This window comes from Cricetulus griseus, chromosome 6 (genome assembly GCF_003668045.3).
Source record: "Cricetulus griseus strain 17A/GY chromosome 6, alternate assembly CriGri-PICRH-1.0, whole genome shotgun sequence".
NCBI classification, from domain to species: domain Eukaryota; kingdom Metazoa; phylum Chordata; class Mammalia; order Rodentia; family Cricetidae; genus Cricetulus; species Cricetulus griseus.
In genome coordinates this window covers 91,162,646-91,182,583 of record NC_048599.1, presented here as the reverse complement: position 1 = coordinate 91,182,583, position 19,938 = coordinate 91,162,646, and the positions used below count along the sequence as shown (strand labels likewise).

Below are 19,938 nucleotides of genomic sequence, written 5' to 3'. Positions count from 1 at the left end.
ATGGTTAACTTCAGAGGTAATAGTTTCAAAATGGGTTGAGCAGTATGTGATCTGCCTAGTTGGCTCCATATTTTAACCTTTTGCCACTGAATAGTTCAAAAATACTATAAGGAGTATTTTTGCTAAATGTAAGCATTTCTCCTTTATGTAAGCATTATATTATTTTTAACTCTATATCAATATTAGTATATTTTTCCAATGCCTATCTCTTCTGGATATGAAGTCTAATTGTATTTACTGCTTTGCTTACTTTTATCAATAAGTACATTTTAATTAGCATTCTTAAACACAATATTTTGTATATTCACTTGTATTTTTATATTCTCAAGCATATATCATATTTTAAATTCTCCTTCATATAATTATGACATTTTACTGGTTCCATCATTAGAAATTGAAATAAACAAAATCTTTGACCATTTAAGTTTTTATTTATATGAGGCTATGACTATGTTTTCTTTTTTTAAAATACTTTTATTCTTATTATTTCTAGCATTTAACACAAACACATACACTGAAAGGGGTGCAGAAGGAGGAAAATTTCTATATGAGAAGAACTTTCCTTTTCTTACAGTGGAAGAATGTGTGCATGTTATAATTTTTATCATGGAAAACAAATTCTTATATTTGTTGATTAACTTATTAAATTCACTTACTAGTTGATTGAAGTCTTTAGAGAGAGGACTAAAGACATCATCATTTATTTTGCAAAGTATTTCATTAATTGTTACAAGAATTTTGTGAGAAATTCAATTACTCTGTACTCCAGTGAAGATGAGCGAAAATCAATGTTAATTTGCAACTTTAATATTTTCATAAAATCCAAACAGAGATTTTTAAGTAGGTATAACATAAGTTCTTTTAAGTGAATGGAACATCTTGAGTATGTTTTACAGATAATGTTTCTGTGAGCAAATTAAAACACAAAGGAAGTTAAAATAGATTCACATTAAAATATCTAAACAGTGGGAGCAACACTGCAAGGACTACTAAACTCTACACAGTTTGTTATATTTGAACAAAACCTAAGCTGCAGAATGGATGATTTATCAATTAAAAAAATACAAAGTCACTTCTAAAAATGTCCACCATAACTTAGCAAGCAATTGTAGAAAAAATGATAGATCTAACTTTAAAAATACTAGAAAGTCTCCAAATCGGTTTTTAGGCACCAGAGTTTTCTTTCAAAACTGTCAGATTTTTTTCTACAAGCAATACAGAATGTTTTAATTGGCACTTCAGCCTTAAAGAAGTCTAGTTTCAAAAATATCATTACAAAACTAATACTGACGAATCTCAGACTGGTGTGGATGAGGATTACACCGCAGTGATGTTAGCAGTAAAGAAATCTCAACTACACTCAGTATGATAAAAGAATAATAAAGCTGAAAATGATAATACCTTTTAAAACATGTTCTCTGGTAACAGCATTCTGTGCTATCATTTATGGTTAATACTCAACAGTTCAGAAGAATGCAGAGCTACATGAACACTGTCAGTAAAGATATGAGTCTAACAGCTAAAATTTGAGTGTTGTAAATGGATGTCTTGTACAGTTTTGGCAATTGAAAGTTCAGAACAATCTGCATTCCTTTTTTAATGATGACTTGCTATGAAATCCACAAAATTGGAACTACCTTGGTAACACCTTTGCCCATATAGATAAATTACAAGTATATCTATCAGATCATCTAATATGCTAGTTCTTGTTCATTTGAGTTATTTTCCTTGACAGTTTAAACAACTATTGCAGCATAAAACACAATTAGTGATGATTAAATCATTACTTTCACCCATTGTGACCTGACTGACATATTTCAAAAAAACACATACATGACTTTCCCCAAACTGACTTTTACCAACTGAAGCCAATCTTGTTCTGCAGAAAGTCCAGAACAAAGCAATATTAGAAAAACTGAATCCATTTAGATGTCACTTTACTCATGAACAAGACTTTCTTCTGTCCTAATTTAATTATTACCTGAATGACTGACAGTTCCTTCTCAATGATAAGTTCAAGGCTTTCCCTGGCTTGTATTATCATCTGTAGTAGTCTACTGAAATACTGAAACTGTGCATATTATATTGATAAAATTCCTCTATGGTTCATTTAAAAAATAACCTGGTTCTTTTTCAAAACCATTTATCTTCATCTAGTAAAAGTCAGTAAAGTTGTATTTTAGTAAATTAAAGTCCACATGTGTAGCAGGCTAGTTTTCCTTGCTGTAGTTGTTAAAAACTTCCTGATTTCAGTGAGTCGTCATCAAAATCAAAGAAGAAATGTCAGCACACCATAGATACTGTGTTTGTAAAATTATGGCTTTGCATTTTAAAATAAATATTTCATATCTTATCACTGAAGTTTCTGGGATTGTTCTTAGTTCTCAAACATCTGATGCCGGTATCTGGTTGTCCTTAAAATATTTACCAAATATAGAATTCAAGATTCTACTTTACCATAAAATCAGCCCAGATACAGTATTAGATACCAAGTGGCATATGATTCTGCATTATCTATTTGCTTTAAAAGTTACCTAGGTCGTGTTTTTAATTGAAGCAATAAAATGACAGATTATTTACAGGTTCTTTTGCGGTCTTTTGCACGGCAATCTCTCTCTCTCTCTCTCTCTCTCTCTCTCTCTCTCTCTCTCTCTCTCTCTGATTTAGAAGATAAAAAGAAATCCTTCATTGATTCCCTTCATGTAAAATGATTGATTACTTGTCTACACAGTAGATATGGAAAGGCCAAAGTTTCTATTTACAGATTCAGGAAAACTGATTTCCTCCTATGCCTGCAGTTTTTTGTTTGTTTGTTTGATTAGTTTGTTTTGTTTTTTCAGTAGCTGGCAAAGTGTTTGCAGCTTCCACCAACATGTCTCCCTAGTGACTCAGAAAAGGATTGCAAATTGTAGGTTTTGCTCACCAAGTGTCAAAATGGATATGCCACAGGATACAACCGTATGTAGCAGCAACTGAGAAACCCATAGAAATTCTACTCAGTTGCTTTTCTTAAAGAAAAGAACAGGAAATAACAGAGATAATGAACTCCATCTCATCCATTAGAGAAGTTATAAAGTGGGTTGGAGTCTTTTCTGGGCAAACCATTCACTGCCACCAAATGACAATAGGACAGAGAGTTTTATAACAAACAAAAGCCATATTTCTTTACATGTCTGTAAGACTGAGAGAGGTCTCCTCTGGCGAGAATAGCAGAGTTCTGGTCTGTACAGGTGTGAATGAGCACAGTCATCATCCATTTGTGAGAGCATGCAGGGTTGTGCGGGTTCCAGCATGTCAGCTCCCAAGAGTTGATTGTGCTTGTTTTCTTTCCAGTTCCACATTCAGTGATATCAGGTTGGCAACTTGAAATCAGCCACAGTGGGAGTGTTTACTGGCTAACATTATTAGTTAAGGCTTTTCCCTCCATATAGAGAGGGTTGCTAAACATTGATCAACACAAGTCTCATTTCATTTGAGGGCTTTCTTCGTGGCATTCAAGAAATCCGTTTGCTATTAAATCTTCTGGTTATAACATCATAGGTTCAAGTGGCACAAAACAGGTGAGCTCTCTCTGTTTTCACATGACTATATCGTACATTTTTTCTGGCTTTAAGGTGACATTTTCAATATCCTGGATGCTTTTTCCATTTAAGTGTTCAGTGGGACAGTCGTGGCTGTATCCTGGGATGTCACTGATTGTTGACACTGTGTAGGATGCACTGCGGAGGGCGTCAGAGTGGGAAAAGCCATTTCCAAACTGGATTTTATATTGGTTCCAATTTCTTCTCAGAATTGCTTGAACCTATCAATCAACAAGAAATAGAAACAGATGAGATAAAAATGTTCTATTTGAAGCACAGCCAAAAAATGTTTTGCAGAAAGCGTTTGTTTTACCAACAGTCCTGGTCTGTACTTTTAGCTACTCATGAAACTGAGGCAGGAAGATTGCAAAGTCAAAGACTGCATTCATGCTAGTTCTGTATAAGCTCAGGCCAGCCTGAATATCTTACTGATACCTTGAGTCAAAGTAAAAAGTAAAGGAACACGAGAGAGATTTAGCTCCTTGATAAGTTGTTTGCTTAGCATGTGTAATGCCCTAAATTTGGTCCCAGGTACCACACATACAACACACAAATCTTAAGTAAAACACTTTCATATTAGGGAACACATTGCGATTCATCTGTACTTTTTATTTAATTAAAATTTTAACATTTTTATTCTGTGTCTTGTCTTTAAAGCTATAATAATCCAAATACAGTGTATGTATTCTTGTCAAACACAATTCATCTATACCTTTCATATCCAACATAACATGTATATATGATTTTATATCGATACCTAAATAAAATGAGAGTATAAGTGTTGAGAGTATATAGGAATTTGGGGAAGATGCAAACAACACAATATAGGGACAAGAGAAATTGTGCCTATCATCATTACTAATGGTAGCTTTTATTGAATGATTATTGCATCCTAAAATTGTGCTACTTTCTGAAAATAACAGGTCACAGACCTTACTTCCTAATATAATGCATTAGATTGGACAAAAGTTATTGCAAAAAAAAGTTTAGGAATGTTACTATTCCACTTAAGCATATTTTATCTCTTTCCTTTTTTAATATTTTCAAGAATTTACTGTTTTTATTTTATGTGTATGATTATTTTGTCTGAATGTTTGTAAGTGTCTCAAATGTGTGCATGCCTGGTATCCAACGAGGCCAGAAGGGTGTATTAGGTGCCCAGAATTGTAGTTACAGATGTTTTCTTAGCCATCATGTGGATACTGGGACATGAACCTGGTCCTCTGCATGAGCAGCACATGCTCTTAACTCCTGGTCCATCTCCATCCCCTGTATCTTTCTTTCTTAAAACAAATGTGAAGTTTAATGACTTTCTTTCCTGACTGAAATTAGAGATTATGATTAGTTAAGTCAGAAACAAGGACACTGTTTCTGATTGTATTTAAGCCATGAGAAAGACATTTTTACATCGAGTCAATAAACACAAATAAGAATATTCAGTTCCATCTCAGACACATCACTTTTATATTATCAGGTCTGAAAAGTGTGTGTGGCATAGAGGCTGGCCATTTTTAGGTCATGAAATATTTGCTCTATCCATGTAGCATGATATATGTTTGCCTAAGTGTTCATTGTATGAATAGTTTTTCCCAAGATGTCATCTGATTTTTGGCCAGTTTTTATGCCCCTCCTTAAGGATCTAAAAAAAAAAAAAATTCACAGCAATTCATGTACTCTTAATACCCTTGGATGTTAAGGATACATAATTAACTTTCTGCTCAGTATATTCATGTAAAATCTATGTTAAAGTCTGTCTTGTTTCTTTTTTGTTCCCTCTCCAAACTGCAAACATTCCACAACCAGTATGGATTTATAGGAAGCTACAGCTTTGGGGGTACAGCTTTGGGGATGCAACTTCCAGGATGTTTTCAAGTGTCTTATGTGCTATCACTTAAGATAAAAACAAAGTTTTCCTGTCTTGTTTCATGTTTTATTATTAAAGGAAAAGGAATGGTCAGATATGTAGCCATCCACTTCTTAAATATAATTCAAAATTAATTGTTGACATGTCCATTTAACTTTTCTCTAATTCAACCACTATGCAAGTAAAATTATACATTTCAGTTATATGATATATTATTAAGAAGTTCAGCAACTTATGGGCTTTCAGGACCATTCTTTTGTATTTGGTAACAAAAGCTAATGTATATTCCTGTATGTACTTTGAAAACAAAAGAATTTTAAGATAATGCATAAATCTGTCTTGAACAAAATTGCATTTGTTTCTCTTGTGGTTTAGTAATTCTAAATCAACAAATAAGATATTAAAGTAACAGTAATATTTATGTATGCCATATCTTCAAAATGTAATCAAATGATAACTGCAATGACTTTAAATGGTATGTGCTAAGTAAATATTCAGAGATATGAACAAAAATACTTTTGAACAATTATGTAACTATTTTGAGTGGGAGTTATTTCATTCTCATGTTTATACATATTTTTCTCATTTGTTACGAATGCTAGACTACTTAGGTGCTGGAACCACATAGCTTCAAGTTGAATGGGAGTGGGATGTAGTGTCCCATAAAATATCCCACACTAACCTTAAAAAGACCTCGACAAGAAGACACCTGTCTTGAAGTCCTAGGATTGATAGTTCTAAAAGAAAAGCTAACCAAATCCCAGAAGTCAAAATGTGCTTGATCTATTAGATGTTTGTCCTTGAAGAATCTATGAGAATGATAATCAACTTATTTCTTCTCAGTGGCTAAACCATCAGGAAAAAAAATCATGAAAAGACAATATCCTGAAGTGTGGATTATGATTTACCAAATTTTTAAAAAAATGAATTTAATAAAGAACCAAGGTCTTTGCAAAGTTGTAAGAGTATTACATTTTGGAGATAGAGGAGTGGATGGAGGGGTAGATGGGAGTGGGGGGAGGGAATGGTAGGAGAGGAGGGAAGGGAAACTATGGTCAGTATGTACAATAAATTTTTTAAATGTTAATTAAATAAAATAAAAATTTTAAGAAGCATGTTACATTTTTAACTTCTTTCTCTAATACATGATCATGCTTACTTAACAGATGTTAAATTAGATATTCAGTACATTTAAATGGGAAAAGTGAAAAATATGCAGCTGGGTGCTATTTAAGATATGAATATGGTTTCAGTGGTTTGTGTATGAGCTTTATGCAGGCAGTTAAGTGAAACCATTAGCATAGTATATGCTCATTAGCAATGAGAAGGATCAATAATAATACTCCTTAATCTAAATCAATTTTTAAGAATATGATAAAGGTTATAAAGAAAAATATCCAGTTTTCTTTACAGAATGTTAAGGCGCCCCAACAATTTTTGTTGTTGTTGTTGTTGTTTAGTTGATAAAAAACACATATAAAGCATTGTTCTTTCATATGCCCTTCTGATGACCAGAGTCCCTTGTTTTTGTTACCAGGACATATTTTTATTTGAGTGGAATGGTACTGAAAGTAGCCCGGCCACTTATCAAACTACAGTTAACTAGCAAGAAATGCTGAGAGGAAGATAGATGTTTGCTAAAACTCAGCAGTGAGAGTCAAGTGCAAGTGCAGATACCAGTCGAAAGTGAGCCACTTGACCTAACATGAGGGCAAAAAGGAAACTCAAACCAAGCAACTGACTTTAACAAAAACATGACATACTTGGAACCACACAAACTGAATCTGGCAGCTAACTCTTCATGTTACAAGAGTGAGAAAAAACTAAGAGGCAAAGAGACAAAAAGGGAGGGATTAAGGCATTTCTTAAAATGAGGGATGAATCACAATCCAAGAGGGATTGTGTCTCCCAAGCAGAGGGAAAGAGGACAGATACTACAGATGTTGTGATGAACTCAGGGATCTGGCAACAACCTAGTTCAAAGATTTTCTTATTATTAAAGTTTTCCAATGCCAAAATTTTCTCAATTTAAGGCATGGCAGAAGAACAAGGTACTGTGTCTCTTTTGTTTATACAGATAAAGGACAACAGGAGTACAAGTCATTAACTTCAATATTCCCTGGACACTGTTTCAGAAGGAAAGCGCCAATTTGAAATTTAGACTGCAGCATGACCAATGTTCCCATTTCTACATGGTTTTTCATTGAAGCAATGAGTTATTTGACCAACGTAGCAATGAAGCTATAATATTCTAAGGATGTGGTGAGGTTGGGGCATTGCATGAAAACTTTACATTCCTCAGTTTACATTCACCCCTTCAACATTAGCATAAATAACTTGCTTTTATTTCTATTTTATAAGGAGAAATATATGTTCCTTGGTTCCAAATCTTTCCTAAAATATAACTGCTAGGAAGAAAGAAGTGTCGGAGTTTAAAGGTACTACCTACCACATACATTGCCCACTGCCTCCTACCCTATTCTACAACTGCATCACCTACTTTACAAGAGACGATGATTTAAATACTTAGAACCACATGATTCTGTGTCTAGATAAAAAGTACATCTTCCAAATCTTATACATGCTCTTGGGCATGTGTTCATACAGTGATCATGAATATTTAATTGTTATAGCCAACATCAGCAACACACAGGATTGCCTAAGTCAGTGCATCTGCATATATACATACGTAATAAAGGCTGTATGAGTTTCCCTGTCAAAACAAAAGATTTGTTGGTCCTTTTCCATTGCATTCTCTGTCTTCAAGTGTCATTGACTAGAGAAAAAAGTCAGTTTAATGTATAACATAGAAGAGTCACAGAACTAATTACAACTCAATAGCCACATTTGACAGTGCACTGTTCTATCCCTCTGTTATACACAGTGTTATAAATATAATGGCCAGGCAGTGGTGGCACACACCTTTAATCTCAGAACTTGGGAGGCAAAGGCAGGCAGATCTCTGTGAGTTTGAGGCCAGCCTGTTCTACAGAGCTAGTTCCAGGACAGCCAAGGCTACACAAAGTAACCCTGTCTCAAAATTAATTAATTAATTAATTAATTAATTAAAATTTAATGGCTCTAGTTTCAATTGCATATATGTTAATTAAACAATTTGTTTGATTACATCCAAGGAGAAAAAAGTAAAAGTTTGCTAAGACTAGGAAAAAGTACTTGATAGTTTCTCGTGAGAGGTATGTAATTTCCAATGATTTATTTTATAGGAAATATCTTCATAAATTATGCCAATTGGTCCATGTGTTCCCCATCTGAGTTTTCCTGATGAGTTTCTCAGTTATCCAGCGCCCATTTCTCACAGAGTTGCTGTCTGGATTTCTGTGCTGTGCTCAATTTTGCTAGCATGCTCCAGATGAAAACTGGCCAAGCAGACCAGAAACAAAATGCAAAGTCAATAGTGCTCCAACAACTGAGCAGTAACAATATCCATATGTATAGAAATATGCACCCAGTTAGGTTACTGAAGTCTCTCAAGTAGGAAGTCCTCAGGTAAAAACCCATATATCTCCAACGTTAATTTGCTTTAATCTTTTTGTATCTATGGTAAAACCTTTCAAAAAATAAGAATTGAGCCTACTGAAAAAGAGGAAAGGGGAAATGAGTAGATTCTGTTTCTTGTGACAATGTCTGTTCCGTGAAGTTAAAAATTTTCCAGCACTGTCCCCAGGGCAACATCCAGACTTAGTACTTTTAACAGTAGGTCAATGGGCTATCGAGGCATTGGAATATTTTGAAGTAAACTTTACCCTACCTTTCAACTCTAATATTACCTGTGTTTTGAGATGAGAGTTCGTGAGTACAAAAAGTAATTTTATGTTATTTTTTTCTGTGATAAAATTGGTATTTGAAATAGTGATTTTGTACTTGGGCGGTAGTGGCACATGCCTTTAATCCCAGCGCCCAGGAGGCAGAGACAGATGTATCTCTGAGTTTGAGGCAAGACTGGCCTACAGAGCAAAGTTCAAGGATAGCCACAGCTGCACTGAGAAACCCTGTCTTGAAGGAAAAATAAATAGTTGTTATGGGAGGAGTAGATAATCCCATCTTGTTTTTTAAAAAACTGTATAAATTATAAAAGTAGTAAAATCAATAAACTTACTTCTCCATTAAAAAAGCAGAAAATTGTAGACACCAAAAGGCCCTGTTTAAAAAAAAAAAAAGACAGAGTCATCAGAATCTATTTTTATTATATTCTGTATTTTTAAAACAACTTTTATATTTAAAATATTTTAATCATATTCTTCCCTTCCCCCAAGTCCTTCCAGATCCTCTCCCCCTCCCTACCCACCCAACTTTAAGTTCTTTCTCAAAAAACAAGTACCCCAATAGAACAACAAAACCAGAAAAACAAAATAAAACCACACCCAAAAAGGAAAAACAAACAAAAAACAACCTCCAAACTGTAACCAAATCAAAGCGCATGTGCAAGCGTGCATGCGCACTAGAGTGCACACACAAACACACCACTGGTCACCTGGTCCTGAACATGAAGCCTGTCCTGGAGTGGTTGATGTGCCCAGTGTCACTCCATAAAAGAAAACTGGGTTTTCACACTCCCAGCAGGTAGGTATGAGTGACAGTTCAGTTGTGACCCTTTATCCTCATGGCTAGGTTTGCACTCATTCATTTATTTGTTAAACTTATAACAAAATGAAATATAATAAAACAAACACTATCACACCCGAGTTGGACAAGACAAACCAACAGAAGGAAAAGAGCTGAAAAGGAGGCAAACAAATGAAAAAGGATCATGTATTTATAATCAGCTTGGTACATAAGCCACCAAGAGTAAAACCAACCCTACATGCAAAGTCAGTACAAAACTTGCCAAGTGCCCTCTTGATTGACAGGAGTGCCTTACCTGATAGTGCATCAGGATGTGCATGACATAGTCATACACCTCCTCGGCAACCCTTCCTTCAGGCCGCCATGGGAAAAGCACAAACTCAATGCCAAGGAGTGGTACCAAGATGAGGGTAGCTCTCACAGCTTTCATGTAAAGATTGGACTCTGCTTGGTGAGTAACTTTCAACTTGGTGATGAGAACGCGTACAATATTTAATAGGAAAAAGAGATTTACCTAAAAGGAAAATAAAAGGCAGTTCATGTTGTTACTAAAAAGTCTTACACAAACTCCAGTTTTATAAAACTTGGACTATTTCATGTACAAGGACTGAAGGCACATTTTGTATAATAATCCACATATGAATTAGTATGTATTTCTAGAGTGATGCTATTTGGTTTACAGGTATTTGAATTTTGGTGAAATTTCCTTTTAGAAAAGTAAAACTGTGGTAAGATTGTAGAATTATTATGGAGCACATTTATTTGGGAAATATTTGAGTCATTTTCTTAGTTCATTTTCTATATAATGTTTAAGGGTTTTCTGTGAGTCCACATCAAGGTTATAAACACTTTTAGCAAAAGGAATTATTCTTAAGAAACGTTAAATTTTAAGGATTTGTGAGAGAGACAGAGACAGACAGAGAGAGAGAGAGAGAGAGAGAGAGAGAGAGAGAGAGAGAGAGAGAGAGAGAGAGAGACCCATGGAGGCCAGAGGAAGATGTCAGATCCCTGGAGCTGGAAATATAGGCAGTTGGGAGCTGCCCAACATGCAGCTGAGAAGTGAACACAGGTCCTCTGGAAGAGCAGCAAGTGTTCTTCACTGCTAAACCAATTCTCCAGTCTCAACAAATGATAATTTTTAAAGAATTATCTTTTTCTCAGTGCCCAAACTGTAGACTTTCCAAGCACATATTGTGCCATAAATTCTGTTTTTATATATTTGGTTTCTCTTTCTTTTTTGTAATAATCTTCACAACATCTTTTTATATAAACATTTCCTATAACAAGTGCCTGAAATAGGACTGTAATTTTCTTTATGCTTATGAATAGATGGTCATACAACTAAACCAGCTGATATTCAACTAGATGATGCTAGAGAAAGAATCCTTGGCTTCCCACAACTTCTCTAAATAACTTTCTGTAACTACAATTTTGTACTTATTGTGCTGTAGCGACTTTCCCCAAGAGATTACATTGTCTTTGAAGAGATTCACAGAACTCTGAAAATAGAATTTGACTCAGTAATTAAGAATCTGTCTTATGATAACATTAATTTCAACTCATCTATAGCCTCCCATCCCTTTCATCCACTTTCTCCTTCTCAAAATCCTACTTTCTCTCCTTTTATATTGACTGTTTTACTTCCTTTCCTGTTCCTGTGATAAAATACTCTGACAAAGAAGTATAAGAATTTATTTTAGCACATAGTTCAAGGGATAGTCTGTTATAAAGGGAAGTCAAGGTAGCAGGACTCTGAAGCAGTTAGTCACATTCTCTATTCAGTCAAGAATCAGGAGCGAGGAATGCATACCTGCACTCATCTCACTTGCTCCATTTTATAACATCCAGGATGACCTGGCTATGAAATGGTCCTGCCCTTGATTAAAATACATCTTCCCGCATCTTCCCACATCAACTAAAGTAATTAAGAAAATCACCTACAAGCATGCCCAGAGGCCTGTAGGTGATTCAGCTAAGACTGACCACTATATTGACCAAAATACAAACTAAATTTTGTCCGTTTCCCATTGGCAATCCCTCATGCTTTTAAGGAAATTATGTAGAAAATGTCATATTGGGCAAATTTGTTGATATCTTTCTTTTTTCTCCCACCTTGACTTCATTAGCATCTGTCCTTGTTTAGTAACCTAATCATAAGATTTTAAACAAACAAATATGTAGTTTACATCTATACACCTTAATAAACTCAAAGCCAGGCAGTGATGGCACAAGCCTTTAATCCCAGCATTCAGGAAGCAGAGACAAGGATCACTGTGAACTTAAGGACGCCCTGGTCTACAAAGCGAGTTTCAGGACAGCTAGAGCTGTTACATAGGGAATCCCTGTCTCACAGAAATAGTAAATAAATAAATAAATAAATAAACAAATAAATAAATAAATAACTAGAAATTCAAGCAATGGTAGCCCATCTCTTGAGGCAAAAAGAATGAGTAATTTATTAGTTTTTAACATGTGTAATGAAAATGATTAAGCATAAAATTACTTCGCTGTTAAGAGAATTCGATGTAACATAGACTTTAAAAATATGCAGCTGAGGGCCTAGGCCTGACCCAGGATGATGATGTGGAATTTGGGGAGCCCCGGTGGAGGGCCCTATCCTCCATGGGGAGCGGAGAGGGTGGGGAGGGGACTGGTGGAGATTGGGGAGGAGGGGGAGAGGGAGAAGGGATTGACATGTGAAATTATAATTTTGTAAAAATTAAATAAATAAAAATATGCAGCTAACCAGACTCCTAATGAGAACACATCTGTGAAAAGAACATGTTTATAGACACTGGAATGCAATGAAGACAAACTTGCTACTTCACAGGTGGGGTATGAAAGACGACGAGTCAGCACACCGGCTGTACTTCCGCCGTTCTAAGTAGAGTTCTCTCTTATATGGAGATTTTGAAAATAATTTAAAAATTAGTACCAATTCCTGGTAATGACTTCTTATCCACTCATAAATGAACTTTTATCCAATTACAAATTATAAGTTATAAAGTATTTAAAATCCTAATGTGCAAAAAAAAAAAAACCACTAATTAATAAATGGTTAGAAATGTGGCAGTTTAGATCTACCCTCCATGAAAGAACAGTTCAATACAAAGAGATTCTTTAAAGCCATCTTGCGTTTTTAAAACATGAAACTGGAACTGATGAGGAAGCTAATGTTTATATAAGCTTCTATCTATATATAGCTGGATGCCACGCTCTATGCAATTTCCCACATCAGTAAGTATTTTAAGCAAAAGTAGAATTTCAAATTTTAGACAAACTATATTTGAATTTCATCTAACTCAGGACAGACCTGGTTTAAAGATTCCTGGTGTTTTCATTTATTTATGTTTTGAGAATTTTGTACATGAGTACTTCATTCTCGCCACCCCACCCCCACCCCCACACACACACACTCTCCTCTTCCTTCCTGAAACCCTGCTCAGGAACACCCCCATCCCCACACTCTCTCAAATTCATGGCCTCTTTTCCTTTATTATTGGTGTGTGTGTGTGTGTGTGTGTGTGTGTGTGTGTGTGTGTGTGTATTTAGGCACACATATAAATATGTAAGCATATCTGTGTTACTCGTGGGAGCACTCGGTTAGCCGATTATGATGCCCATCCCTGGAGAAGAGGAAGAGGTACGGGTATTATTAGTGCCTGCTGAGAAACCTGTTTTTACTAGGACATCGTAATGTTCAATAGTCTGTAGATGCCACAAGATATATTCGTAACACCATAGTGCCCGGGGTCACAGAAAGAAGCAGAGTGAGTCAGCACAGTGGCTGCGGGAATAGTGTTGGAAGACTTTCACACAAGGATGGCCACTAGTTCCTCATCTATGCCCTCAAGTGACCTAAAGGTCTCCAGGATCTCAAATCAAATGCATCGTCTCTCCGAAGTATATAAAGTGCTGCAGTTACACCCGTGCCTGCTCAGGGTGGGGAAGTGTGAAGCAGGAAGTCTGAATGGGAAAGACGGGTGGTGCTTTACATGACTTATTTATTTAAATTGTACAAAGACACGTGGATTAGAGCCCCACATAGGCTCCTGGAATTCAAAGGGCCCTGGAGTTAAAACAAGGACAGAACAACTTAAATTGGTTAAGAAATAGTCTCCTAGCTTTGTCTTAGGTCACTCAGTAAGAGTCAAATGTTTTATGAAGGTAAAGTACATATTTACTTTCTTTTACTGAGCAGTGTGATAAGCTATGTGTCATTTTTACTGAGGCTCTCTCTCTCTCTCTCTGGTCTTCTCTCTCAAAGCTGGTGTAGACAGGCTTTTCTGGAGATTGAGTTTGGTGGTTACATTTTCCATTTGGTAGGTGCTTTTGTTTCACCAGCATCTCTGGTTTTAAGAGTTTTAATCACAAATACCTCTGCGCACTCTGGTCATGTGCAATAAAATACTGACTTGGGTTTGTTCATGGGTGCCCCACACAACATTAATTTCTTTGTGCTCTGTTCCAAACTGAATCAGTGGTATTATGCATAAATTACAAGTAAAGAATTGTTTAAAGAATTCTGTTAATCACATACCAGGACATGTCATTTACTCCTGAAAAGCCTTTTTGAGGAATTCCTACTATTCCATTGTTACAGAAGAGAAAGCAAAATCATGAAGAGATTAAAAATAAAACAAACTGGAACTGGAGAGAAGACTGCAGTAAAGACCACAGTCTGCTCTTCCAGAAGATCTGGGTTCAATTCTCAGTATCCACACAGCAGCTCACAACTGTCTGTAATTCCAGCTCCAGGGGATCTGACACCCTCACACAGACTTTTGAGAATAGCTTGACAGTGATACTTGCAAACTATGTCAACAGTGTTCTAAGGCAACCATATAAACTAAACTGAAGCAGGAAAGCAGTAGTAGAATAATAGAAGAATTCTTGTGTAAACAAAAAAGAATCTGAAAGCAAGAGTCAGAATCATTTAACTTGTTCTAAGAAATATACACCTTCTTCTTATATGAAACTATAAAGTACCACTCTTAGAAAATGCAATTTGCTCTGTGCTAGTTTGTATTAATTTATTGCTCCTTGAAGCAACATAATGAAAGCACAAAATGTGACTTTTGCTGCCCTATAACTGAAAAGGACAGAAGACAAAATTGACCAGGTAGCTTAGGGGTAAAGACCCCCAAAATGCTCAATTCCATTCTCATCATTGGCCAGAATCAGGGTATGTTCGGTATGTTCTTAGATTTATGGTTAGGAATGCCAGAAAGGCACTCTGGGTTCTTTTTTAAATAAAGATTGTCTGTGTGTGTGTGTGTGTGTGTGTGTGTGTGTGTGTGTGTGTGTGTGTGTGTGTGTGTGTGTGTTTTGCCTGCATTCAAGAAGAGGGCACCAGATCTCATTATAGATGGTTATGAGCCACCATGTGGCTGCTGGGAACTGAATTCAGTACCTCTGGAAGAGCAGTCAGTGCTCTTAACCTCTGGGCCATCTCTCCATATCCAAGCTCTGGGTTCTTAACTCTTTCAAAATTAGCAACCTTGCCATGAGACTACACATGACCATGTGAACCAAAATCCAGTCCAGGCACAAATCCCTTCTTATGAACAGCTTTGGAATTGGATCTCTAGATTTTCATGGTGAAAAAGCTTGTATCTAGTCCTTAATTTCAGCCTATTTCCTAAATGACTTTAGGAACTCATAACTTGGGAATATTATAGTAGTCTTTAAAGCCACTGAGGATGGGTGTTAGGGCTCTCTTAAGGCTTATTAGGGAGACCTATCTCCTCAAGGACAGAAGAATTGAGTATGCCTACCTTAACAGCTAGTCTAGCTGGATCTGTCAATCACCTGGGCATGATACCACCCCTCAAGAAAACTGGTTCATCTTAAGCCATGGTAAGGAGGTGGAAGGAATAATTGCCCCCTTAATGAGATAATCTACTTATTCAAAAAACAAATCTTGCGCAAATGCTTGCAGAGCTTCCTCATGTAAGACTGAGGAGAAAGCCTACTTTTCTTACTCAGGAGTATAAATTTTTCTCTTACTTTCTCTTTGTCTAAAACTTAGTATGCTTTCCCTCGGATTGCTCACTCCTTCTCTAAAAGCTCTCAGTGGTCTACTGCATTGTGGCTGCTTACAAATGGCATGTCTTTCTCTCTTCCCCCTCAATATTCCTCCAGTTGGGAAGATTTATAACTTGTCTGATCTGTTGTTTTCCTCTTAAACTGCAATAACATTGTCTTCTGGGTCTTTTGTTTGTTTGTTTGTTTATTTGTGTGTGTGTGTGTGTGTGTGTGTGTGTGTGTGTGTGTGTGTGTTTCTAAATTTAAATAAGGAGACTAAGAACCCAAAAAAGGAAATCCCAATTGTGATGGGGCCCTACAAATTTTCTGGTAACACAACCACATTCAAAAATGTCCAATTCCTGTGTGCATATTAGGTGATGAGTATTGTAATTACAGAGTAAGTCAAGTGATACTTTTTATAAATAAAGTTGTTTCTTCATTGGCCCATTACTCTTGAGTAGGTGTGTTGTAGTTTCTTATCAGAGAAATCCTCTGTTCTGCAACTTGCCTCAGAAGGCAGAACTTATGCTATCACACCCAGGCTCTCTGATGCTCTGACATTTACTGTATTTGGCTAGCAAGAGGAACCAAGAAATCAGAGACAGGAAGAGAGAAAAGTTTGAGTATATGTTTCTGCTTCTTTCCTGCCTGGCTGTGGTTTGGACACCAGCTGTTTTCCACTATCCAAAGCCAGAGTGCTGGCTGCGCCACTCTTAGCATTTGTCTAATTCCTTTACAGCAGCTTTGACCTCACTTCAAGTTCAGTTGCACAAGCAACTCCCCACACTTGGTTCCTGGTGCTTCCCCATCACTTGCAAATCAGCAAAATCTTTCCCTGCTCATATCATAAATATAACGCCTTCATTGAGCCCTATTCGATTAAGCAGTGCATCAACTCTTACTAATAATGTTGGAGAGGAGATTCAGGAAATATGAGCAACAGTGAGAAACAGAATTTCAGTTACATACCAGTAATGCGGCACAAATTGGACCATGGATAATGTAGAGGAGATGGGTATCTGAGCTGATCCAGCAACTGGGGGATAAAGTGAAGATATATATTATGTAGAAGGTTTTCATTTCATTTAGTTCTAATAGAAGTCACAAATGGAAGGTATCTTACTTGTCATTGTAATACAAGCTTCTGGCAATGGCATGGATGCAGGCAGGAAGCAGCGGAAACCCTACAAATAAAGCAAAAGCAAACGAATGGGTATCTTTCCTTACAGATGAGGCTTCTCAAAGAAGTCATGAATATGAAATTCCAAGACACTTTAGTAGCAAAAAGTAATTGGCCACCTATGTTTACTGTGTAACCTTATATGTACAGCCAAGCAATAATTGTGACAAACTACCATGTTTGAATCATTTTGAACCAGTAAGATTCCAGAGATTAAAACCATAATATGCTGTTTCATTCACAATCCTTAAAAATAATTTCTGTATTCATATAATTTCTGTGGGATGAACTTGGCTAATATTTAATAGCAAATGTTGAAAAATTTGAGACTGATAACTATTTCTACTGTAAAACACAAATTTACTGTAAGTCATGTTTTGCAGCAAAAGAGAAAAATATGTTTCTCATACCAAGATTTCTGCATGTTTTGAAGCTTCTAAATAAGATCTTGAAAAAATGAAGTAAAGAAATGTTTTATAGATACAATCGGGATGTACTGACAGCTTAGTATGTGAACATGCATACCTCTTTAAATCTACCTCAGTATCTCCATCTCCATCTAGGTAGATAGCTTAAAAATAAAATGTCTGTTTTATCTCTGGAAACTAGTCCTACTAAATCCATTTCCTACTTATAGTATTCCAATGACCTTAGGAAACACAGCAGTATATTTGGCTGTTAGTTTTCATGAGTAGCACAATGGCAAGAGATTATGTGTGAAAGAAGTAGATCTTTTGCATACTTTAATTCAATTATTGACGCCCCTAATTTAATTATAAAATAACAGTTTAAGTAGATCTCGACAGGGCTGGATGTGGTGACACACATCTTTAATCCCAGCACTCAAAAGGCAGAAGCAGGTGAATCTCTTTGAATTCAACCCCTTCCTGATCTACATAGCAAATTCTAAGCCAAAAAGATCTGTTCTCAAAATCAAAGAGACAGAAGGAAGGAAGAAATAAAGGAAGGAAGGAAGGAAGGAAGGAAGGAAGGAAGGAAGGAAAAAAGGAAGGAAGGAAGGAAGGAAGGAGAGAAAAAGGGAGGGAAGGAGAAAAAGAATCTCAAAGGTTTTTTTGATAGAATTTCGAAACTACCAATGTCCTCATTTTACACAGAGAAATTCATGGACAAAGGAAATTTAGAAGAGTGCAGAGACTAGATCTTTAATTCATAATTTTAATTTTACTGTTTTAGTCACTTTGCATTCAGCTAGCATAAGCTTGTCACTGGAATATCAAATTTTAGAAAAGGTATCATATTATTAATCAAAACGAGACTAGAGAAACCATGAGTTTTTGACAGTGCTTTACATATTTCAATTTATCACAATGAGGAAAGCCTCAGTTTACATGTTAAGAATGATTGGAGCTAAGTCACAATGACCAAAAGCTAAAAGCCTTCTTAAACAGATGATTATGAAGGTGATGACAGTGGCACTTACCCCAGCCAAGAAAGTAATACCACGTCAAATGCTGCTTCTCTGCAAACACAGCCACCACGATGAGTGTGTGCAGGTAAATGCCTTCACAGAGCATCCAAAAGTAGTTACAGCCCATCAGGTAAAGATGGATGAACTGAGACACCTTACAGCTCACCTGTGACGGAAGAAGAGTGTTTTCTTAGTCTATGAAATCCACACATGAAGCAATTGTCCAGCTGATTTCAGAAACCATGGGCTGTTTCTTTCCCTCACACAAAACTGTGCACACTAGGGACTCTGGCTTGTACAGTGCTCTTTTGAACTCTCATCCCATGATGGCTGTAAAGTTACGAACCATGAACTCTATCAATTCATAAGGATCATGTGATAATCCAAACCAATCTCCCTTTGCTTAGAGGTGTCTGTTTTTCTAATGTGTTCTGGTTATTGTATAATTATGACTATAAACAGTCTACACATACATAACCGCACATCTGTTTGATTGTGGTTGTTGCTTTCAGTTAGAAAAAGTGGATAGTCTTATCTGACTTAATAAAACATGTCCAAATACTTGGCAAGTTTTGTATCCTTCATTCCATAGGCATAAGTAAAACTTACCAAGTCATTCTATAATGAATCTACAAATTACCCAAATATAAAATATGAGGTTTTTTTGTATCAGGATAAAGATAAAGAACTGTGGCTTAGCTTCCTCTTTTCCTTGAGTTCCAACTTTCTCTTCTCTTAGACAGGGAAGAAGAAAGAGTTCCAAATATCAGATAAAGGAAACACAAAGGAGCTGAGAGATAGAAATACTTCTCTTATCAAAGTGGCAATCTTCAATTTCCAGTCTGAAATTCAATACATACTTAGTAGTTATTTAATTTTTTGAGATAAATATTATCTTAGAAACCTAAAGCACTGGGAAATAAGTTTAGAATTATCATGGGCTAGAACAAATAGCATTGCATAAATGTCAGACTAAAGCATTTGTACAGTTATCATTTTACGTATTTATCAAATCCATGAATATTTCTGTGAAGCATGCATTTAAAGAAAAGTAGTAGAAAAGTGAAATTATTTGCAAATATTCATACAACATTAATCAGAGCTGCATCCTAAACAAAAGTCAACAATTTTATTTTCATTATTAGAGGTAATAACACCTTCCTAAAGGGTATTTGTAATATCATTTCTTCATTTAGTATGTGTGAAAAACTCATTTACAAATTTTTAAATAGCCAGGTGGTGGTGGCACATGCCTTTGATCCCATCACTC

At 35.9% G+C, this 19,938-nt stretch overlaps 1 protein-coding gene across 2 annotated transcripts in view; it reads right to left on the bottom strand.

Annotated features, from left to right (window-relative positions):
* Positions 1-426: 426 nt before the first annotated feature.
* Positions 427-19,938, bottom strand: part of Calcrl (calcitonin receptor like receptor) — a 90,214-nt gene continuing 70,702 nt past the window's right edge. For both annotated transcript variants that reach the window (XM_027422703.2, XM_027422704.2), the window contains 6 exons: positions 18,681-18,834; positions 17,183-17,243; positions 17,029-17,095; positions 10,325-10,543; positions 9,563-9,604; positions 427-3,802 (listed from right to left, as the gene is read on the bottom strand). In XM_027422703.2, coding sequence (XP_027278504.1) covers positions 3,578-3,802; positions 9,563-9,604; positions 10,325-10,543; positions 17,029-17,095; positions 17,183-17,243; positions 18,681-18,834 — 768 coding nt within the window. In that variant the 3' untranslated portion in view covers positions 427-3,577. The remainder of the gene's footprint in view (positions 3,803-9,562; positions 9,605-10,324; positions 10,544-17,028; positions 17,096-17,182; positions 17,244-18,680; positions 18,835-19,938) is intronic.